We start from the raw sequence: 17,291 nt of genomic DNA, 5'->3' as shown, positions 1-17,291 counted from the left end.
AAGGTCGGACAGGCCACCTGACAGTTTGGCTGCTGCGTGTGAGTCGAAGTAGACGAAATAGCATCGTCCGAAATGACCTTTAATAGATTTGGTAGTATTAAGCATATCTTTGCATCATTTTTTAAACATTTCTGTGAAGTGTTCAAAGTGCTTTAATATTCTGAGAATACAAATAAAGACACACTGTTTGTTTGATATTTGTTTTATTAATTGCTTTACCAACAAAATGCATGAAATAACCTTGAATAGATTTGGTAATATGAAGTATATTTATTTGTGACTTTTTTTTACATTTCTACGAAGTATTCGCAATGCTTTAATATTTTGAGAGCATGGATATAGACATATTGTTAGTTTGATTCGTGTTTCTATGGTAAAATTTGTGTTTCCAGCTGTGTACTGAAAGCATTCCTTTACTAATGCAGTATTTTTTTTTTTGGACTGTTTTTTTTTTCGCCCTCTCGCACCGATTTTGGGGTACTCAGAGGATGTCATCCATAAAAATAAAAAAGTGTGGCCTAAGACTTAACAAACATGTAAGTAATAAGCTAATGCTTAGTAATCAGTGTAATTAATGCAATAGTATTTGAAGATTTTACTGTACATGTATTTTAATAATTAAACATTAATTCTATTTCAGCTGACCGTAGTTTTAATTAACAATATAAAACCACCTGAATTCAAAATGTACTAGTGCATTAAAAAGGACCAGAGGAAAATCAAAATTCACCAAACAATATGGACATTAGTATGCAAAATTTCGTGGAGCTGTTGCAGTAATTGCAAGCGACTTTCTGCTGAAACGAATCAGCAACATTAGAGACACAGGATTCGAGGAAGCGGCAAAGAAAATAACCCTCTGCAATGAAGCTCAGGTGAATTATAATAGAACTGCATCGCCCACTAAAGATAAGAATTTTATTTTGGAAAAATTTAGGAATTATTATGAAAAATTGCCTGGTTTAAAAAACGACAGCCGTGAAACACTTCTTTCGCTTCTGTTTCTTCCACAAAGAAAGGTTATTAAACAGCGTGTTAAAAAGTGCCTTTTTGTGTGATGTTTGTTTTTAGTTTTAAATAATATAAGGTGTCAAAAATATATACCAATAAGGCGGATCCATGTGGTAGGTGTGCACTTCAACACAGCATACGCAACTACCGCAACGAGAAATGATGGAAATTTCACCAGAGCAAAAAAATAGATTGCCAATACTTGTTTTTCGGCTTAAGATAAAAAAGGGACAAATATTGTTCAAATCCCATGTCTCGTGAATCATTGTTGACTTTGCATGCATACAATGAAAGAGAAACCAACAAGATTTGGGTCAACAGTATTCATTCAAACATTTGTGCTCTTAACCAAATAAAGGTTGAATGGAAATGAAAATGAAGCATGGGAACGCACGGTTTTTGGAAGCTTGTTCACCCTTTGAGTCCTTACGAGCTTGAAAGGATAATTACCAGCATATATTTTCCCCATACAAATACAGTAATACAGTAGAGCTTAACTAAAAACATCGTCTGCTACTGTAGTGCGTAAACATTTAGCTGGTGTCTTTAACACGAAGACATAAGCAACAAGAAACAAATAATATTGATATTTCTATACTCAATACATTGAAAAAATATATATATATTCAATCTCGCCAGATGCTACACAATAAATGTACTCATAAAATGGCAAAAATGCCATTAGATCACAGTGAATGGTAATTAGTATCGCGTAGTGTCAGTTTTGATACCATTTTGGATAAATATGTCGCACAGTTGAATCAGCTGACATCGCATGAAAGCAAACACTGCAGCCGACTAACACTTTATTATGTACAAAAATGGCTGCACATTTATCTTCATAGCTAAGATCAATAGAAAAACTTCACACTGTATCTGGATCAGTGCGCACACAGTGTGACCCGTTTTTACACTAAATATACATGTATCAACCAAATGTGAATCATGCTTTTATGACAAACTTTATTTTTTGTGTCTATACTGTCCGTTCTCGGCGTGAATCATGTTGACCTGGACTCTTGTTGATATGAATCGTCATTCACTGTTTAATATTTCATGACAGATAATGTAAACCGCCATTGTCATTTTCAATATTTGCCTTATCATTATTGTATGTCTGTTTTCAATTACTTTCAATATGGGCATCATTGCTGGTATCAGTTTTTAAATGAGTTGCAGATGTTTTTTTTTTTTTTTTTTGTTTTTGTTTGTTTGCTTTTTTTTTTAGTAAGCTAAGATTTCTAGATAGTTGCTGAAATTCTGATAGATAAATCTTGCCTTTAATAATTTGTTGTGAAACACAACTTAGTAAGTCATGCAGTAAGTTTACTAACTAACATTTTAGCCACAGAAGAGGACTTCAAATTTTCTGTGAGACGTGGCCTGATTTTGGGAAACGCAAGGTTCGTTTTCATTTTCGGCAGGCGCGACAATCTCAACTGAACCAGAGGAGTCTGTGTAATGGGCAACACAGTGTTCCGTTTCTTCTTCTGCCTGGTGGATAACATCGTTAGCTGGAAGTATAAAACAAACGTCGTGCAAAAGAAGTGGGAAGTATTTATCAATTTAAACAAAAGCTTAAAGTCACATACAAAACCTGTAAATAACAACACTTTAAGATACAATTTAGCTTTTTTTCCACAGAAATGGACAAAAGTTTTTGTATAGTTAATAGTCTTATTAAAGTAGCTTTGTCTGGATTAGGTAAACGAGTCACACTGATACAAATGCATAGGGTTTAAAAAGTTTTTGTGTGGTGTGTGTTATTACTTACCGGGGGTTTTTACGGGATTCCAAATTCGATATACCAGTACAACAATTATTATCACTCCAAAGACATGAACTGATAATACTGCTATAACAGTCTGCACGACATTCACGCAGACATTTCTCACAGCACTTGTTTGGTTGTCTGTCGTTTGAATATAATTAAGAAAAATTAAAGGAAATGATATTGGATACACTAAATAAACAAATAAATAAATTAACTAATAAATAAATAAAACAGTGAGGAGTTGCTCTTGAAAATGAAAAACATTTATAAAGAAATCGGTATAAGTTTCGAGAGAAGAGAGAGAGAGAAGGGGATTTTGATTATCATCACAGAAATTTCTGTAAGTCATCTGTTGAAAGTGGACTACTTACGGGTATCTTTTGTTGTAAATGGGATGTCCACTTCGGCACTGTCAACGACGTCTCCGACAAGTTCCACTCTGCACTTGTATATACCGGTTAACTTTTCTACGGAATGGATTGAAGAGCACTTCGAATTATTGCGGCAGTATGTGCACTCAGAGCGTGATATTTCGGTTCCATTTAGAAGGAGGATCGTTTTAGCAGGTTTTGGTCGGCCGCCACTGACAAAGCACGTAATGGATGAGTCGTTGTTAGTCGCAGTCACATTTGGTTCAGCTAAGAAAGAAAGAAAAGATCTAAAGTTTTAAAATTGCCACTCTAGCAATCCCACTTATTTACGAAATCTTGTTTATTATATTTTGATTCTTTTACAAAAACTAGCACAATGATCTCACTTATATGCAATTCCAAACATTTAGTTATAAAGGAAAATAAAGTTTGAACAAAAACTATTAAATGACGGATAGATAGTTTATTTATTTATTTATTTATTTATTTATTTATTTATTTATTTATTGTAAAGGTCAATCTTAAACGGATGAATTAACTGATGTAAAATATGTTTCGAGGTTGATTTCAGTGTCGGTTGTATTGTCATAATACTTTCAATAAAAAAACAACAACGTGAATTACACACAGTTGTAGGCACTATCTTTACCAGAAACATACCTGGTGTTTCTAACTTTTTCTCTAGTTTTTGCATTTCGCGCCATTTTTCGTCAATCACAAAACGACAGTCGTATATCCCATCATCGGTGCGCTTCTTGTTCTCGAAGGAAAACGTGACATTAATGTTGGTTGGACCCGGTACACGCACTTGTTCTGGGTTGATTGTTAATTTCATTCCTGGGTCGCACTGGTTTACCTCCCAGTGTGCCTTTACCCACTGACAAAGCAGAGCGTCTCTCTTTTTGATCATGACGTTCACCGACGACCTGCCTGCATTTTCACCAATAAACAGTGACCACTGGAGTGCGACAGTTCCATTCTCTCGTGCATACACAGTATCTATGTCTGTGGATTCTTCCAAAGCCACTGGAGAGCAAAACACTGGAAACAAAGTTTGTTAACAGAGTGTATGTTTTAATTAATTCAGTTGTTTTAAGTTAAGATAATGTTGAAAATGAAATTATCTCTTATACTATGTCTTTCATGTACGTTTTGAAATGGAGTTCACAATATTTCAACCTTCATCAGCTCTGTTTCATAAGACCTTCAAAAGTTGTCATGGGTGTCACGTTTGAAATCGTAAATTATTGCACGGAAATTTAACCGTGTGGTTGCGTGTGCGTGTGTTAAAAGCGAGTGTGCATCTTACAAAGTGATGCATTATTTCTTTTAAGACCTTATATTAATATACAAATAATAATAATATTATTTTGAACGATATTTTCTTTAATCATATTTTGGGACACTGTTCTACGATGGGTAATGCCGCCCCTGTTTTAATTAAAATGTCATGTAAATTTTATACAAGATTGCGGCCTTAGACCCAATCCCATTTATGACGCGAAATAATAAGTAGGAGTCGCCCAGGTGCCGTTATAACAGCCACTTGTACTTCCACCGCACTTGTTACATCATCTTGACCAATCATTACGCGTCCCAATTAGCATGTGACCACACAATTATTCGTCGTGATCTTAGCAAAGACGTCATATTGCATCCAGCTGAAGTTACAGTATTGTACGCTCATAAACACTAACAACTGGGTTATGTACACTACCCTCTACCAGGGTCACAAATGGAGTTTTCACTATATATCCTTATATGCCTCGGGCTAATTCATGAATTTCTGCTCTACATTGTACCGGTACATGTGCGCTGGAGAAAAGCGACCATTACTAGTGTGCGGTCCTGGCCCCAGTACAGTTTAAATGTCCTATTTTCAGCCAAAGGAACAGTGTAACTATCAATAGCCTCAGTCCAAAGACGATTATACGACCTTTGTGCACTCTGGCGGTTGAAAATCTATATTAAGCTCACCTTGACCCAACCAACACTTCAAAATCACAAGAAGTACTAGTGCCTGAACCATCCTGTCCAGTTACCCTCTCACTTTAAAACATCTTTCTACATGTTTCTAAACATGTTTCTAACGATACCGAAACAAAAAAAAAAACCCAGTGAAATATAGCGATGACGAGGGTGATTCCCCACACGTGACTCTTGTACAGTGCTACACGTACATGTTAATGCATGTAGGTCACAAACATTGGAGGATTTAGGGGGTTGTCAGGGGTCCTGACCCCCCCCCCCCTCCTTCAAATTCTTAAAAAATCACGCCAATGGTCCCCTCTTGAAGTTAGAATTTTGACGAGCTGAATCATCTCACTTTAAAACATGTTCCGATTTTATAATGAAAGCGAAACTTAAAAAAGAAACCAATTAAATATAGCGATGACGATGGTGATTCCCCGCATTTACGTGACTCTTGTACAGTGCTACATGTTTAATAGCATATTCACTAAAATTATATTTATATTGTCATTTTTATCCACCCAGGTGAAGGCATATGTTACAGTGAAATAAAATTCAAACTTGCATGTAAATCACAAACAGTGGCGGATTTAGGGGGTGTCAGGGTTCCTGCCCCCCCCCCCCTCTTCGATTTCTAAAAAAAAATCACGGAAAATGGTCCCTTCTTGAAATTAGAATTAAATAAATCATAGTTCTAAACCGTACCCAATGGCACTGTTCTCCCTCTAAAATACGATTTTTTCGGTGCCCTTCAGAGGGCACCCGAACCCCACGACAAGGGGGGGGGGGGGGGGGGGAGGGGAGGAGAGGGCCGACTTCGCATTCACGGACCCCCTCCCCACCTTCAAATAATCCTGGATCACAATTGTGTCGTAGTGTCTGACCCCAGCGCCTACATACTGCAGTGCTCTTTTTGTCCTTGAGATAAAGTACACGTAAAAACGGCGAAGGGGAACCTCTCAAGTTCCTACATAACTTCTCTAATTTTTCTGACATACACGTCCGAAAGCATGTGTTGTTCAGAACTTAGGCGTTGTCGGTCATGGAGAGCTGCCAGACTGAAGTTCAAATGGTAATTTTTATCTTCGAAATAAAAGCAAACGCGGCATCCACTGCCACTGAATAAAATCAACACAAGAGCCTTACTTGTTAAGTCATATATATTATGTATACCAGTATTTATGTCTCCTCCATCTCAGTGTACCACAAACTTTTATAGTCTCATTCATAGCAAGAAAGAAGGTAACAAGGAATATTGTTTGTTCGTGATTTGGCCACACCAGGCCGCTTTTATTATATAACCCCTCTATCCTAATCGTTTTAACAATAATAACAATGTAGCAAATTGTTGCCTGTATTAAATGTTATGGCCTTAGGGATAAAAATTATATATCAAATATTCAATGAGACTCATCATCCTAAAAACTATGATGCGACGAGTCAGCAAAAGTTATTATTTACCAACAATTTTGCACAAATTTCATTTGTGGGGTTGCAAAGATACGCCAAACTTTCCTATGCATTGTAAAATGTTCAACAAAATATTATGTCATATGCATCTCTGGCTGTAATACATCAAATAAATTGTGAATATATTTTTTCTAAGTTCATCAATGTTGTACTATAAGGAATTTTATAGATGCCTGATTCACTGTTCTTATAGCAGGGTCCTTTGCATGTTTTTGATTTTAAATGTCAGTTCTTGTTCTTGTCAGTACATACTTGTCAGTGTCTTACTTCATTTCCAATCGTTACTGTGTCGTGATGGGTATGTGTCGATACGACTTGAATTTGATTGAATATTTAATCTTCACTGGTGGTTACAGGATATGTGTAATTTGGGTAAAACTATTAAATATAGATTTTTTAAAGATAATTAGCTCATCTGTTCAAATTTAATGGCATGGTACCATAAAATATCTTCGGGCTAAGAACCTTCGAAGGAAATGAAAAGATCGTGAAAGGGCCCAAAAATTGGATACAAAAAATTCGGGCTAAGAAAATTTGGCCTAAGGGGCATTTGGAAGCAAGGTTTGTGGCTTTGTAGCCATGTTGTAGGTGTGCAACATCGCCCCAACATACACAATGTATATACGCAACTACCACAACGGAAAAACCCAACTAATTTTGGAATTCCGCGAACAGCTAAAAATAAACATGACCTAAAGGCAATATCAATCTGATCTGTCCACATGCGACACAAAAAGAACATTTATAATATATAGCCAAAAATCAATGCAAACGGTTAAAGTAGGTCGTGAAATGTCATCTGCAAGTGCCACTAGTTATCGCCGCAGTTAAATGAACTGATAGATGCTCAGGTCAACCTGTATACTAATAGCATGTCTTTGTCGTTGCGTTAGGCCTGGTTGACCGCCACTCAACTTTTTTCTAGACTTTCATCAATTTTTTTTATTTTTTGAAACGTGCACGTGTAATCAGGACGATGACATATTTTTTTTAAAAAATTATCATGGTTACTTCTTCACTCCTGGCAAATTGCATTCCGCTACATCGCTTCCAGATCCGTTCTCATCGCTGTTTGAAGAATCCAAAATTCCCTGATGAGAGTCACGTGGTGGGTAATACTATAATAATAAAATTAAACGTCAATATAACAGCGTTTAAAGATGATTCTGATTTTCTGCCTTTCTAATGACTACTAGTATTTACACGACTGGAATGTTATTTTCTTTATTGCAATTCTTCTTTTTTCACTTTCTTCAAACGTGCGACAATTCAGATAAACATATATTGCAAGTTGGTTGCCATGTCAGTCGCTTTATTTTTATAGAGTGAATACACTTTACGTGCTCTTAAAGCAATCCAAGCCAGTTTTTTTCTTGGCGCACATTAAAAAAAGGAAGATTAAAGGTTGGTAAGTAAAAATTCATAAAATATGAGTATTTGGCGGGGCAATCCTGGCTTGGAGTGCTTTAACCGCGTATCAGTATCCATGACTACAACTTACGGGAGGATGTACTTCTTCGCAAGGTGTATGTTTTTCCACATGGGCAATACCAGGTATTTCTTTCGCTTGCCCGTTTCCGAAGTCAAGTCCATATGGCAAGTGGTTTTCTCCGCTCCTGGAACCTGAAATATTTACGGTAGCCCTATCACGTTTCGGCGCGTATGTAATGACAGTAGTATGACTGCCATCACACAGAAGAACCAATTTATCGAAATATCAATATATTTTTATAATCAAGCACGACGTTCACTGAGTAACTCCTACAGGCTTAAACTTTTACCGGGCTTATTTTAACTGCATGCATTTGAATGTGCTGTCAGAAAGCATTATCATATTGTACATTTATATTTACCTAGACGAGCGGGACAAGACGTTGGCAGATCTTTAAAAAGATGTTTGGGGGTATCCACAGTGCATCCGCCGCCTTTTAATTCTGAAACATAAGATATAATATAATTAAATAATCGATTTTTCAGAAATACCTATGTGCACTGAAGGGCACATGTGCACACAAAAAATATACGGTATGCAATGTATTTGTATGAATACTAAAACATGCACACGCGGGCCCGTGCGTACCCGGTAGATGCCGCATATTTCAACAGATTGATTTGCAAACACTCATCAGATGATACATTAGGCTTCTTATGCTTACCAAGGAACTGATTTCTATAGAATAATTTTCGATGGGCAGTACCAGCAAATGAAATAAACCATTTAGTTGCCTCATTGGCACACAAAGTACTTCCTCCCCAAGAAAATTGGTTAAACATATTCTAAAATAATCTAATGTGTTTATCAAACTTACGTAAGGTGCCATCGTTGTGTTGTGAGGGTGTTGGCTTCAATTTTGCTACAGTGGGCGCACTAGTGTTTCTATCAACGCCAATGCTTTGATTAGACGACTGAGGAAAACATGGATATTTGGATATTTGTTCATTTGGAGTAAATTGTAGTCCTGTTGGTACAGGGATTGTTGCGTTGGTTTCACAGTAATTATCATTACTGATGTCTTCTGGGATGCAATTGTTCGATTCGATTGTGGTCACCACATCTGTGTCTCTGCTTAGTAATTCACCTGGCGGTGTGCCATAGTATGTTCCGCTTGAGTTCTGTTGGATAACTGGAGACAATTTTGGAAACGGATCGCCATTACAAATAGCGTCAACCAAACAATTGTTGTAAAACAAAGGTTGATTCCCAGATTCCCGGTGGTTAATGAAATTGCAGTTTGGACTCTGGCGACGATGTACATCCAGAGGGCAATATTTTCTATCCCAGCCTTTAATTCTGACCGCACAGGAAAAGCATTGTACCTCGTCTTTATTGCCGGTGTAGAAAAAGCCATGTTTGGCTAGCTTCGTGCAGTTGGTTTCATTCTCTCCCGGCCATTCTTTAAAACTTGCAAGCCTTCTCTGTTCAGACTGATATTTCACATCACATGCATTGACAGACCCAAACGCGTTTTGTGCCATGTCCGTCTAGATGTGGATAGGAAATATCCCTACCTTGAGGCATGTGTTTGCTAAATTTTTACAGTTTAACTATTTTAGTGCGGAGAGTTCAATTATTTCCGAATATTAGTAGTGGAAACAAGTGGTCTGCGATGGTGGTCTGCAGTGGTCTGTCGGATTCAGTCCACATCTGTCCAACTAAAATGAAAATAAGGTTGGCTTAAATACTGCTTTATATTTCTAAACAAAATTATGGCCCGTGTTCCAAGATGTTCCTTAAAATAGGCCTAAAGTCAACTTTTATAAAGACTTCCTTTGACGAGGTGTTCCTTGGTAAAAGAAGTCCTAACGAAATGGTATTCTAAGATCACACTTTAGCCTCTCCTTTGATAAGGAATTACTTTGACAAAAGCCAGCCTTTAGGTAAGGGTCACTGACATAAAGGAGCTCCTCATTGGTAAGAGTAGGCATTTGTGACACCCTCCTCGTTAAAAACGCCTCAGTAATGTTGTATAATTAGGGTCAACTGATCAACTTCAGTCATGCAACGGTGCATATGGACATTATCACTGCATGTGGATGTTTTGATCTAAGCCAAATTTAGTGAATAAAGCAAGTATGCCAAGAAGAGAAAAGAATGGTTTGGAGGATGAGAAAAACAAAGTCGTAGACCCTTTTCTGATATAGAAAAGCAGCTACTGATGCATCTAGTCAACAGAGAAAAGCCTACCCTTACGAAAATTTCCTATAGGATCCTATAGGAAATTGTTGTAAGTTAAAATCTTGAGAAAAATACATATCTTATAAACAAATATCATTCTAAACAAAATATATTTGATATAGGTCAATTTTATCAGTGGAATTGTCAATTATATATCACTGTTAAAGCAAAAATGCTTTTTATTGTTTATAATGCACAATCTTATAGTCTTCTATAGGATTCTATAGAAATTCTTTAATTTCTATTTTAAAGAAATCTTGAAAAATTGATCATTTGTAAAGTAATCTTTTATGGAGAAATATTTTATCATTAGGAATGTTTTTGTACCAAATCATTGAAGCTGAAATTATTTTTTAAAATTTATGTTCATACCATTACAAAAATTCCTATAGGATCCTATAGGAAATCTAATAGGAATTTCTATAGGAACGTATAGGAAATCCTATGCTAATTCATATAGGGAATTTTTATAAGGCCAGGTTATATGAAAAATAATGAAACTGGTCTAAATATCAGTATATAATTTTTAATTTATGTTCAGACCATTACAAAAATTCCTATAGGATCCTATAGGAAATCTTATAGGAATTTCTATAGGAACCTGTAGGGAATCTTATAGGATTTTCTATTGGAACCTATAGGAAACCCTATGCTAATTCATATAAGGAATTTTTATAAGGGCGGGTTGAATGAAAAATAATGAATCTGGTTTAAATATCAGTATATTATTTTGATTTTTAATATATGTTCAGAACATTACAAAAATTCCTATAGGATCCTATAGGAAATCTTATAGGAATTTCTATAGGAACCTATAGGAAATCCTATGCTTATTCATACAGGGAATTTTTATAAGGGCTGGTTGAATAAAAATAATGAATCTAGTCTAAATATTAGTATATAATTTTTATTTTTTATTTATGTTCATACCATTACAAAAATTCCTATAGGATCCTATAGGAAATCTAATAGGAATTTCTATAGGAACGTATAGGAAATCCTATGCTAATTCATATAGGGAATTTTTATAAGGCCAGGTTATATGAAAAATAATGAAACTGGTCTAAATATCAGTATATAATTTTTAATTTATGTTCAGACCATTACAAAAATTCCTATAGGATCCTATAGGAAATCTTATAGGAATTTCTATAGGAACCTGTAGGGAATCTTATAGGATTTTCTATTGGAACCTATAGGAAACCCTATGCTAATTCATATAAGGAATTTTTATAAGGGCGGGTTGAATGAAAAATAATGAATCTGGTTTAAATATCAGTATATTATTTTGATTTTTAATATATGTTCAGAACATTACAAAAATTCCTATAGGATCCTATAGGAAATCTTATAGGAATTTCTATAGGAACCTATAGGAAATCCTATGCTTATTCATACAGGGAATTTTTATAAGGGCTGGTTGAATAAAAATAATGAATCTAGTCTAAATATTAGTATATAATTTTTATTTTTTATTTATGTTCATACCATTACAAAAATTCCTATAGGATCCTATAGGAAATCTAATAGGAATTTCTATAGGAACGTATAGGAAATCCTATGCTAATTCATATAGGGAATTTTTATAAGGCCAGGTTATATGAAAAATAATGAAACTGGTCTAAATATCAGTATATAATTTTTAATTTATGTTCAGACCATTACAAAAATTCCTATAGGATCCTATAGGAAATCTTATAGGAATTTCTATAGGAACCTGTAGGGAATCTTATAGGATTTTCTATTGGAACCTATAGGAAACCCTATGCTAATTCATATAAGGAATTTTTATAAGGGCGGGTTGAATGAAAAATAATGAATCTGGTTTAAATATCAGTATATTATTTTGATTTTTAATATATGTTCAGAACATTACAAAAATTCCTATAGGATCCTATAGGAAATCTTATAGGAATTTCTATAGGAACCTATAGGAAATCCTATGCTTATTCATACAGGGAATTTTTATAAGGGCTGGTTGAATAAAAATAATGAATCTAGTCTAAATATTAGTATATAATTTTTATTTTTTATTTATGTTCATACCATTACAAAAATTCCTATAGGATCCTATAGGAAATCTAATAGGAATTTCTATAGGAACGTATAGGAAATCCTATGCTAATTCATATAGGGAATTTTTATAAGGCCAGGTTATATGAAAAATAATGAAACTGGTCTAAATATCAGTATATAATTTTTAATATATTTTCAGACCATTACAAAAATTCCTATAGGATCCTATAGGAAATCTTATAGGAATTTCTATAGGAACCTGTAGGGAATCTTATAGGATTTTCTATTGGAACCTATAGGAAACCCTATGCTAATTCATATAAGGAATTTTTATAAGGGCGGGTTGAATGAAAAATAATGAATCTGGTTTAAATATCAGTATATTATTTTGATTTTTAATATATGTTCAGAACATTACAAAAATTCCTATAGGATCCTATAGGAAATCTTATAGGAATTTCTATAGGAACCTATAGGAAATCCTATGCTTATTCATACAGGGAATTTTTATAAGGGCTGGTTGAATAAAAATAATGAATCTAGTCTAAATATTAGTATATAATTTTTATTTTTTATTTATGTTCATACCATTACAAAAATTCTTATAGGATCCTATAGGAAATCTAATAGGAATTTCTATAGGAACGTATAGGAAATCCTATGCTAATTCATATAGGGAATTTTTATAAGGCCAGGTTATATGAAAAATAATGAAACTGGTCTAAATATCAGTATATAATTTTTAATATATTTTCAGACCATTACAAAAATTCCTATAGGATCCTATAGGAAATCTTACAGGAATTTCTATAGGAACCTATAGGAAATACTATGCTAATTCATATAGTGATTTTTTTATAAAGCCGGGTTGAATGAAAAATAATGAAACTGGTCTTAATATCAGTATATAATGTATTTTTACTTTTTGTGTGATCATATTTACTTACTTCATATTTCTTCTATTATATTGAACGTCAACCTTATCTAATCGGATTTTACTTGACCTTGGCTGTTTTAAAAAGTGAAAGTGCAATCCTGCCTAATATATAAAATGTAATGTAAAAGTATAAGTGAACATTATGGGTATAGTACTGTCCCTCATAAAGGATGGGAAACGGGGACAAATTAAAATAATATAAAGATACATTTTATTATAAACCATGCTCAATCACTTATAAGGTTTAACAGTCAACTGATGTTAGCTAGAGAATGCCCTACTCCACCAGCCATAACCACAGATTCAACAACTGTGAATTTCTTTTGTTAGCCTGGCACCTATTATTAGGTCACTACTCCTGTAGCTATTGTTACACTAGTAACAGTAACCGCCTATTAGGTGTTATCAGATGTGTGGTATCCTGTCTAAGTCTTTGTTTATATGAGACAAACAGCAAATTAGTATACAGCTATCAAGACAGTTTAAATTCAGGAGCATAGTGGAAGGGTACAGAGTGTAGAAAAATCGGATTGAGGAAGGTATGTATTACAGTAATGCATTGGATCATTTGGGCATCTAATCAAATTGAATATGAGATAATTAATTGATCTAATTTGTAGTGTACCTTGTTAACATCATATATATATATATATATATATATATATATATATATATATATATATATATATATATATATTACATTAAACAAGTTACAAGAAACAAGGATACATAATGCAATCATTGTTTAGTCTCTTTATTTCTTATTAAACTGTGATCAATTGTTCATATTTCTTTAAATGCAGTTGAATCTAAAAAAATGACATTTCATTTAACTTTTGGTTTGTGATTTATTAAAAATTATCTATTTAATGTTATCCACAACTGCCTCCAAGGGACCATCATGATATATAACTGAGGAAGACCCATGCTAATAAATAACATACAATTAACATGTTAGAGGGGCTGTCAGGGCAAATTTCATTACCTCACACGTTCTTCAGGATCGTTTATTTGCCAAGTTTTCTTTCCCTTTAATTTCTTTTCAACCCTTAATGTGAGGTAAACACCATAGTTTGTTTAAAAATATTTTTTGCTAACCTATACATAATGGAAATGAAATGTGCATTGTGAAAATCTGACTATTTTGCTTACACAAAAGCTATAAATTTTAACTTGGGGATTGCTTTTTTGTGGTTTGGACTGATGATTTAGGTCAAGCAAAGACTGGTGAGAATAGGGAATTACTGTTTACCCTCGGAAATGAGTTTTCATATAGTTTTTGGGACATTTTTGGCCCTGGCAGCTCTGTAATGGTTTTCTACTCTGCGAATGTCTGCCTTTTAAAATACATTTCTGATTGTTCCTGTGGACTTGGTCCTATGAAATATGTTCATGTTCTTTATATATATATATATTTTTACAAATTATCCAGCTTTAATACCTTGTCTTTGAAAAAAATTCAGTTAACTAATAAAGGCTATGAATTGCTCAAAATAGAATTGGTGCAATGAATATTATTGATCTCATTAGAAAATTTTTCCTTCATCATTTTGCATTTTTGTAGACATGTACAATTAATTGAAATTCACAATGTCTAACTTTCAGAATACATCCGCAAATGGTTCAACACAACTCAGACGGAGGTTAAGAAGGCCATCACAGTAAAGTTGAACAATGTGCAAAAGACTTATCACAGTAAAGTTGAACAATGTGCAAAAGACTTTTGTCTGAAATTCTTCAATTATTAAGTGACTAAAGCAGTATGCTGACAATGGACACGGTCTGGCCAAGGGAGGTTCGAGCCACTCATTCTGGCAGGAGTTCGAACTCACACAAGAAAAAGACAGTGACGCCACAGCTTGACAAGACATATTGGATACTTGTGATAACTTACAGAACTTATAATTAAAAAGCAGTAGCAACACCATTAAATTTTCAAAAATCTATAAAACAATTCTCTAGTAAGCTGGTTGCATACCATACTGTGGAATATGTACATACATTTATATATATTGAATAAAGAATGTAAACATGATATTCTCTTTTGTTTTGAGGGACCAGTGCCTATTACTAATTTTGCCAAAGATCCAACAATATATAAAAAGCTGTAAAAATATTCAAAGCAGTTAATATGAATTTCTATAAAAAGCTGTAAAAATATTCAAAGCAGTTAATATGAATTTCTAATCGGGCCATAACTCAAAAAGTTATGGCCCGATTGTGATGAAATTTTCAGGATCTGTCACAAGTGGGCCAAGGAACAGATTATTAGTTTTTGGTGGTGATCCGGATCAATAATCAATCAATAATCGAAAATCAAAAAACTAAATCATTATAGAATAAAAATTGGGTGGAGACTTTGCTGCCTTGGCGGAGGTCCCCACTCTCGGAGGGCTTTTCTAGTTGAATTTAATGATTTTGAATTTAGGTAGGCATGTTGGTTTACATAGTCCACCATGGAGCTGATTTTCACAAGAGAACTGTACACGAATGCTGCTTAAGGAAGACTAAAAGTTACTCCAGACCTTACATTTTAAGGAATCCTCAGCCGAAAATAAAGGAAATCTTAAAGCAAAGGCAGATTCTAGAAATGACCGATTCCTTTGGTAAGGATGATTGTTAAGTGATTCCTTTCAAGTTAGATAAAGAAGGGTCTTGGAATACAAATTTCATATAAGGTCGACTTTAACTCTCCCTTAACGGTAAAGGGAGATTCTGGAATACGGGCCTATAACAAACTATTTAAAATGACGGAAAAGTAAAATGCCTCTGTGAAAACCAAAAATCTCTGTGAAAATCAAAACCGATTATTACATTGCAATTTAGGTGTGCTGCAGAAAAAAATACATCCTTAAACTGCCACCCTGGTACAGGATTTTTTATATCTGTCATTTTCTCTCAAACGAACGGTGTAACGATCAAAGACATTGGTCCCTAGCCGATTACGATCTTTGTGCAATCTGGCGGTTGAAAATCAAAATTAAGCTTACCTTGACTCAACCAACAATTCAAAATCACCAGTAGTAATACTGTTTGACCCATCCTGTCCAGTTACCCTCTCACTTGAAAACATGTTCCGATTTTATAATGATACCGAAACTTAAGAAAATAACCCAATTAAATATAGCGATGACGGGGGTGATTCCCCACATTTACGTGGCCCTTGTACAGTGCTACATGTACATGTAAATGCATGTAGGTGACAAACAGTGGCGGATTTAGGGGGGTGTCAGCGGTCCTGCCCCCCCCCCCCTTCAATTTCTTAAAAAATCACGCCAATGGTCCCCTTGAAATTAGAATTTTGACTAGCTGAATCATAGTTCTAAACCGTACCAAATGGCACTCTTTGCACTCTAAAATACCAATTTTTTCGGGGTCCTTAAGCGGGCCCCAAACCCCCGACAAGGGGGGAGAGGGTCGACTTCACATCCACGGACACCCTCCTTACCTTTAAATAATCCTGGATCCGCTCCAGGTCACAATTATGCCGTACCGTCTGACCCCAGTACCTTAAAATTGTAATGTAGCTCCTGTCGTTGAGAGAAACCTAGTGGATGTAAAAACTGCGAAGGGGAACAACTGAAGCACCTACATTAATTCTGTAAGGTTGGTGACACATATGTAGGACGCTAGACAGTATGTGTTACACTAAATTGGAATGGATCCATTGGACTGCTACCAATCTGAAATTCAAATTGTTTTTTATCTTCGGCAGAGCTAAAAATAACCTTTGTCAACATTTCATATAAAAAGACAGAATGTAAACCCCACGTTGACTGTTAACTGTGTATGCGTGCAATGAGAATAATGGAATGCGAAAGAGAAGCAAAAAAAAAAAAAACTTTGAATTAAAGTGAACCCTGACACTGCATTGCATTATTTCTCACAGTATGTTGACCTTGTTGACATCAGGGGCAATTGTGCTAACTTGAATGACCTATTTTTGAAATCAATTTGCTTTATTGGTTAACATATATACCATACAAATAATGACTTGATAAAGGGTCTGGCTTACGATAACGTCGGCTAGTGCTTACATATAAGGCCTCTGGTTTTCTACACAAA

The 17,291-nt window shown here is 34.7% G+C and overlaps 2 protein-coding genes across 5 annotated transcripts; both read right to left on the bottom strand.

Annotated features, from left to right (window-relative positions):
• Positions 1–1,575: 1,575 nt before the first annotated feature.
• On the bottom strand, positions 1,576–5,268 carry LOC106165109 (uncharacterized). Its single transcript, XM_087018499.1, has 5 exons — positions 5,134–5,268; positions 3,817–4,197; positions 3,157–3,423; positions 2,786–2,923; positions 1,576–2,525 (listed from the first exon to the last, which is right to left on the bottom strand). Exons 1-5 carry the CDS (start codon positions 5,183–5,185, stop codon positions 2,353–2,355), a joined length of 1,011 nt encoding a protein of 336 aa, XP_086874625.1. The 5' UTR covers positions 5,186–5,268; the 3' UTR covers positions 1,576–2,352.
• A 1,041-nt stretch (positions 5,269–6,309) lies between these two features.
• On the bottom strand, positions 6,310–17,023 carry LOC106165111 (uncharacterized). 4 transcript variants are annotated; one of them, XM_087017179.1, is made up of 5 exons: positions 16,675–17,013; positions 8,907–9,750; positions 8,451–8,531; positions 8,099–8,220; positions 6,312–7,715 (listed from the first exon to the last, which is right to left on the bottom strand). In XM_087017179.1, exons 2-5 carry the CDS (start codon positions 9,571–9,573, stop codon positions 7,605–7,607), a joined length of 981 nt encoding a protein of 326 aa, XP_086873305.1. In that variant the 5' UTR covers positions 9,574–9,750; positions 16,675–17,013; the 3' UTR covers positions 6,312–7,604. The 4 variants fall into 4 exon arrangements, with proteins under 4 accessions (XP_086873307.1, XP_086873305.1, XP_086873306.1 ...); XM_087017180.1 differs by lacking the exon at positions 16,675–17,013 and adding an exon at positions 16,217–16,401; XM_087017181.1 differs by lacking the exon at positions 8,451–8,531 and having other exon boundaries at positions 6,310–7,715; positions 16,675–17,023.
• Positions 17,024–17,291: the final 268 nt, after the last annotated feature.

The sequence above is a fragment of the Lingula anatina genome, chromosome 7 (assembly GCF_051362555.1).
Source record: "Lingula anatina isolate TDL-2025a chromosome 7, LinAna3.0, whole genome shotgun sequence".
Classification (NCBI taxonomy): Eukaryota; Metazoa; Brachiopoda; class Lingulata; order Lingulida; family Lingulidae; genus Lingula; species Lingula anatina.
Note: the sequence above shows the minus strand (reverse complement) of the source record. Positions and strands in the feature narration are given on the sequence as shown.

Bases quoted from the DNA above. Each gene is read 5' to 3' on its own strand.
- LOC106165109 (XM_087018499.1), bottom strand. From the start codon at position 5,185: ATGGTTCAGGCACTAGTACTTCTTGTGATTTTGAAGTGTTGGTTGGGT. The intron at 4,198-5,133 runs GTGAGCTTAATA...CTTTGTTTCCAG, and splicing joins GAAGTGTTGGTTGGGTCAAG to TGTTTTGCTCTCCAGTGGCT. The intron at 3,424-3,816 runs GTATGTTTCTGG...TTTCTTTCTTAG, and splicing joins GAAAAAGTTAGAAACACCAG to CTGAACCAAATGTGACTGCG.
- LOC106165111 (XM_087017179.1), bottom strand. From the start codon at position 9,573: ATGGCACAAAACGCGTTTGGGTCTGTCAATGCATGTGATGTGAAATAT. The intron at 8,221-8,450 runs GTAAATATAAAT...TAAATATTTCAG, and splicing joins GTCTTGTCCCGCTCGTCTAG to GTTCCAGGAGCGGAGAAAAC. The intron at 7,716-8,098 runs GTAAGTTGTAGT...TTATTATTATAG, and splicing joins GCGAAGAAGTACATCCTCCC to TATTACCCACCACGTGACTC.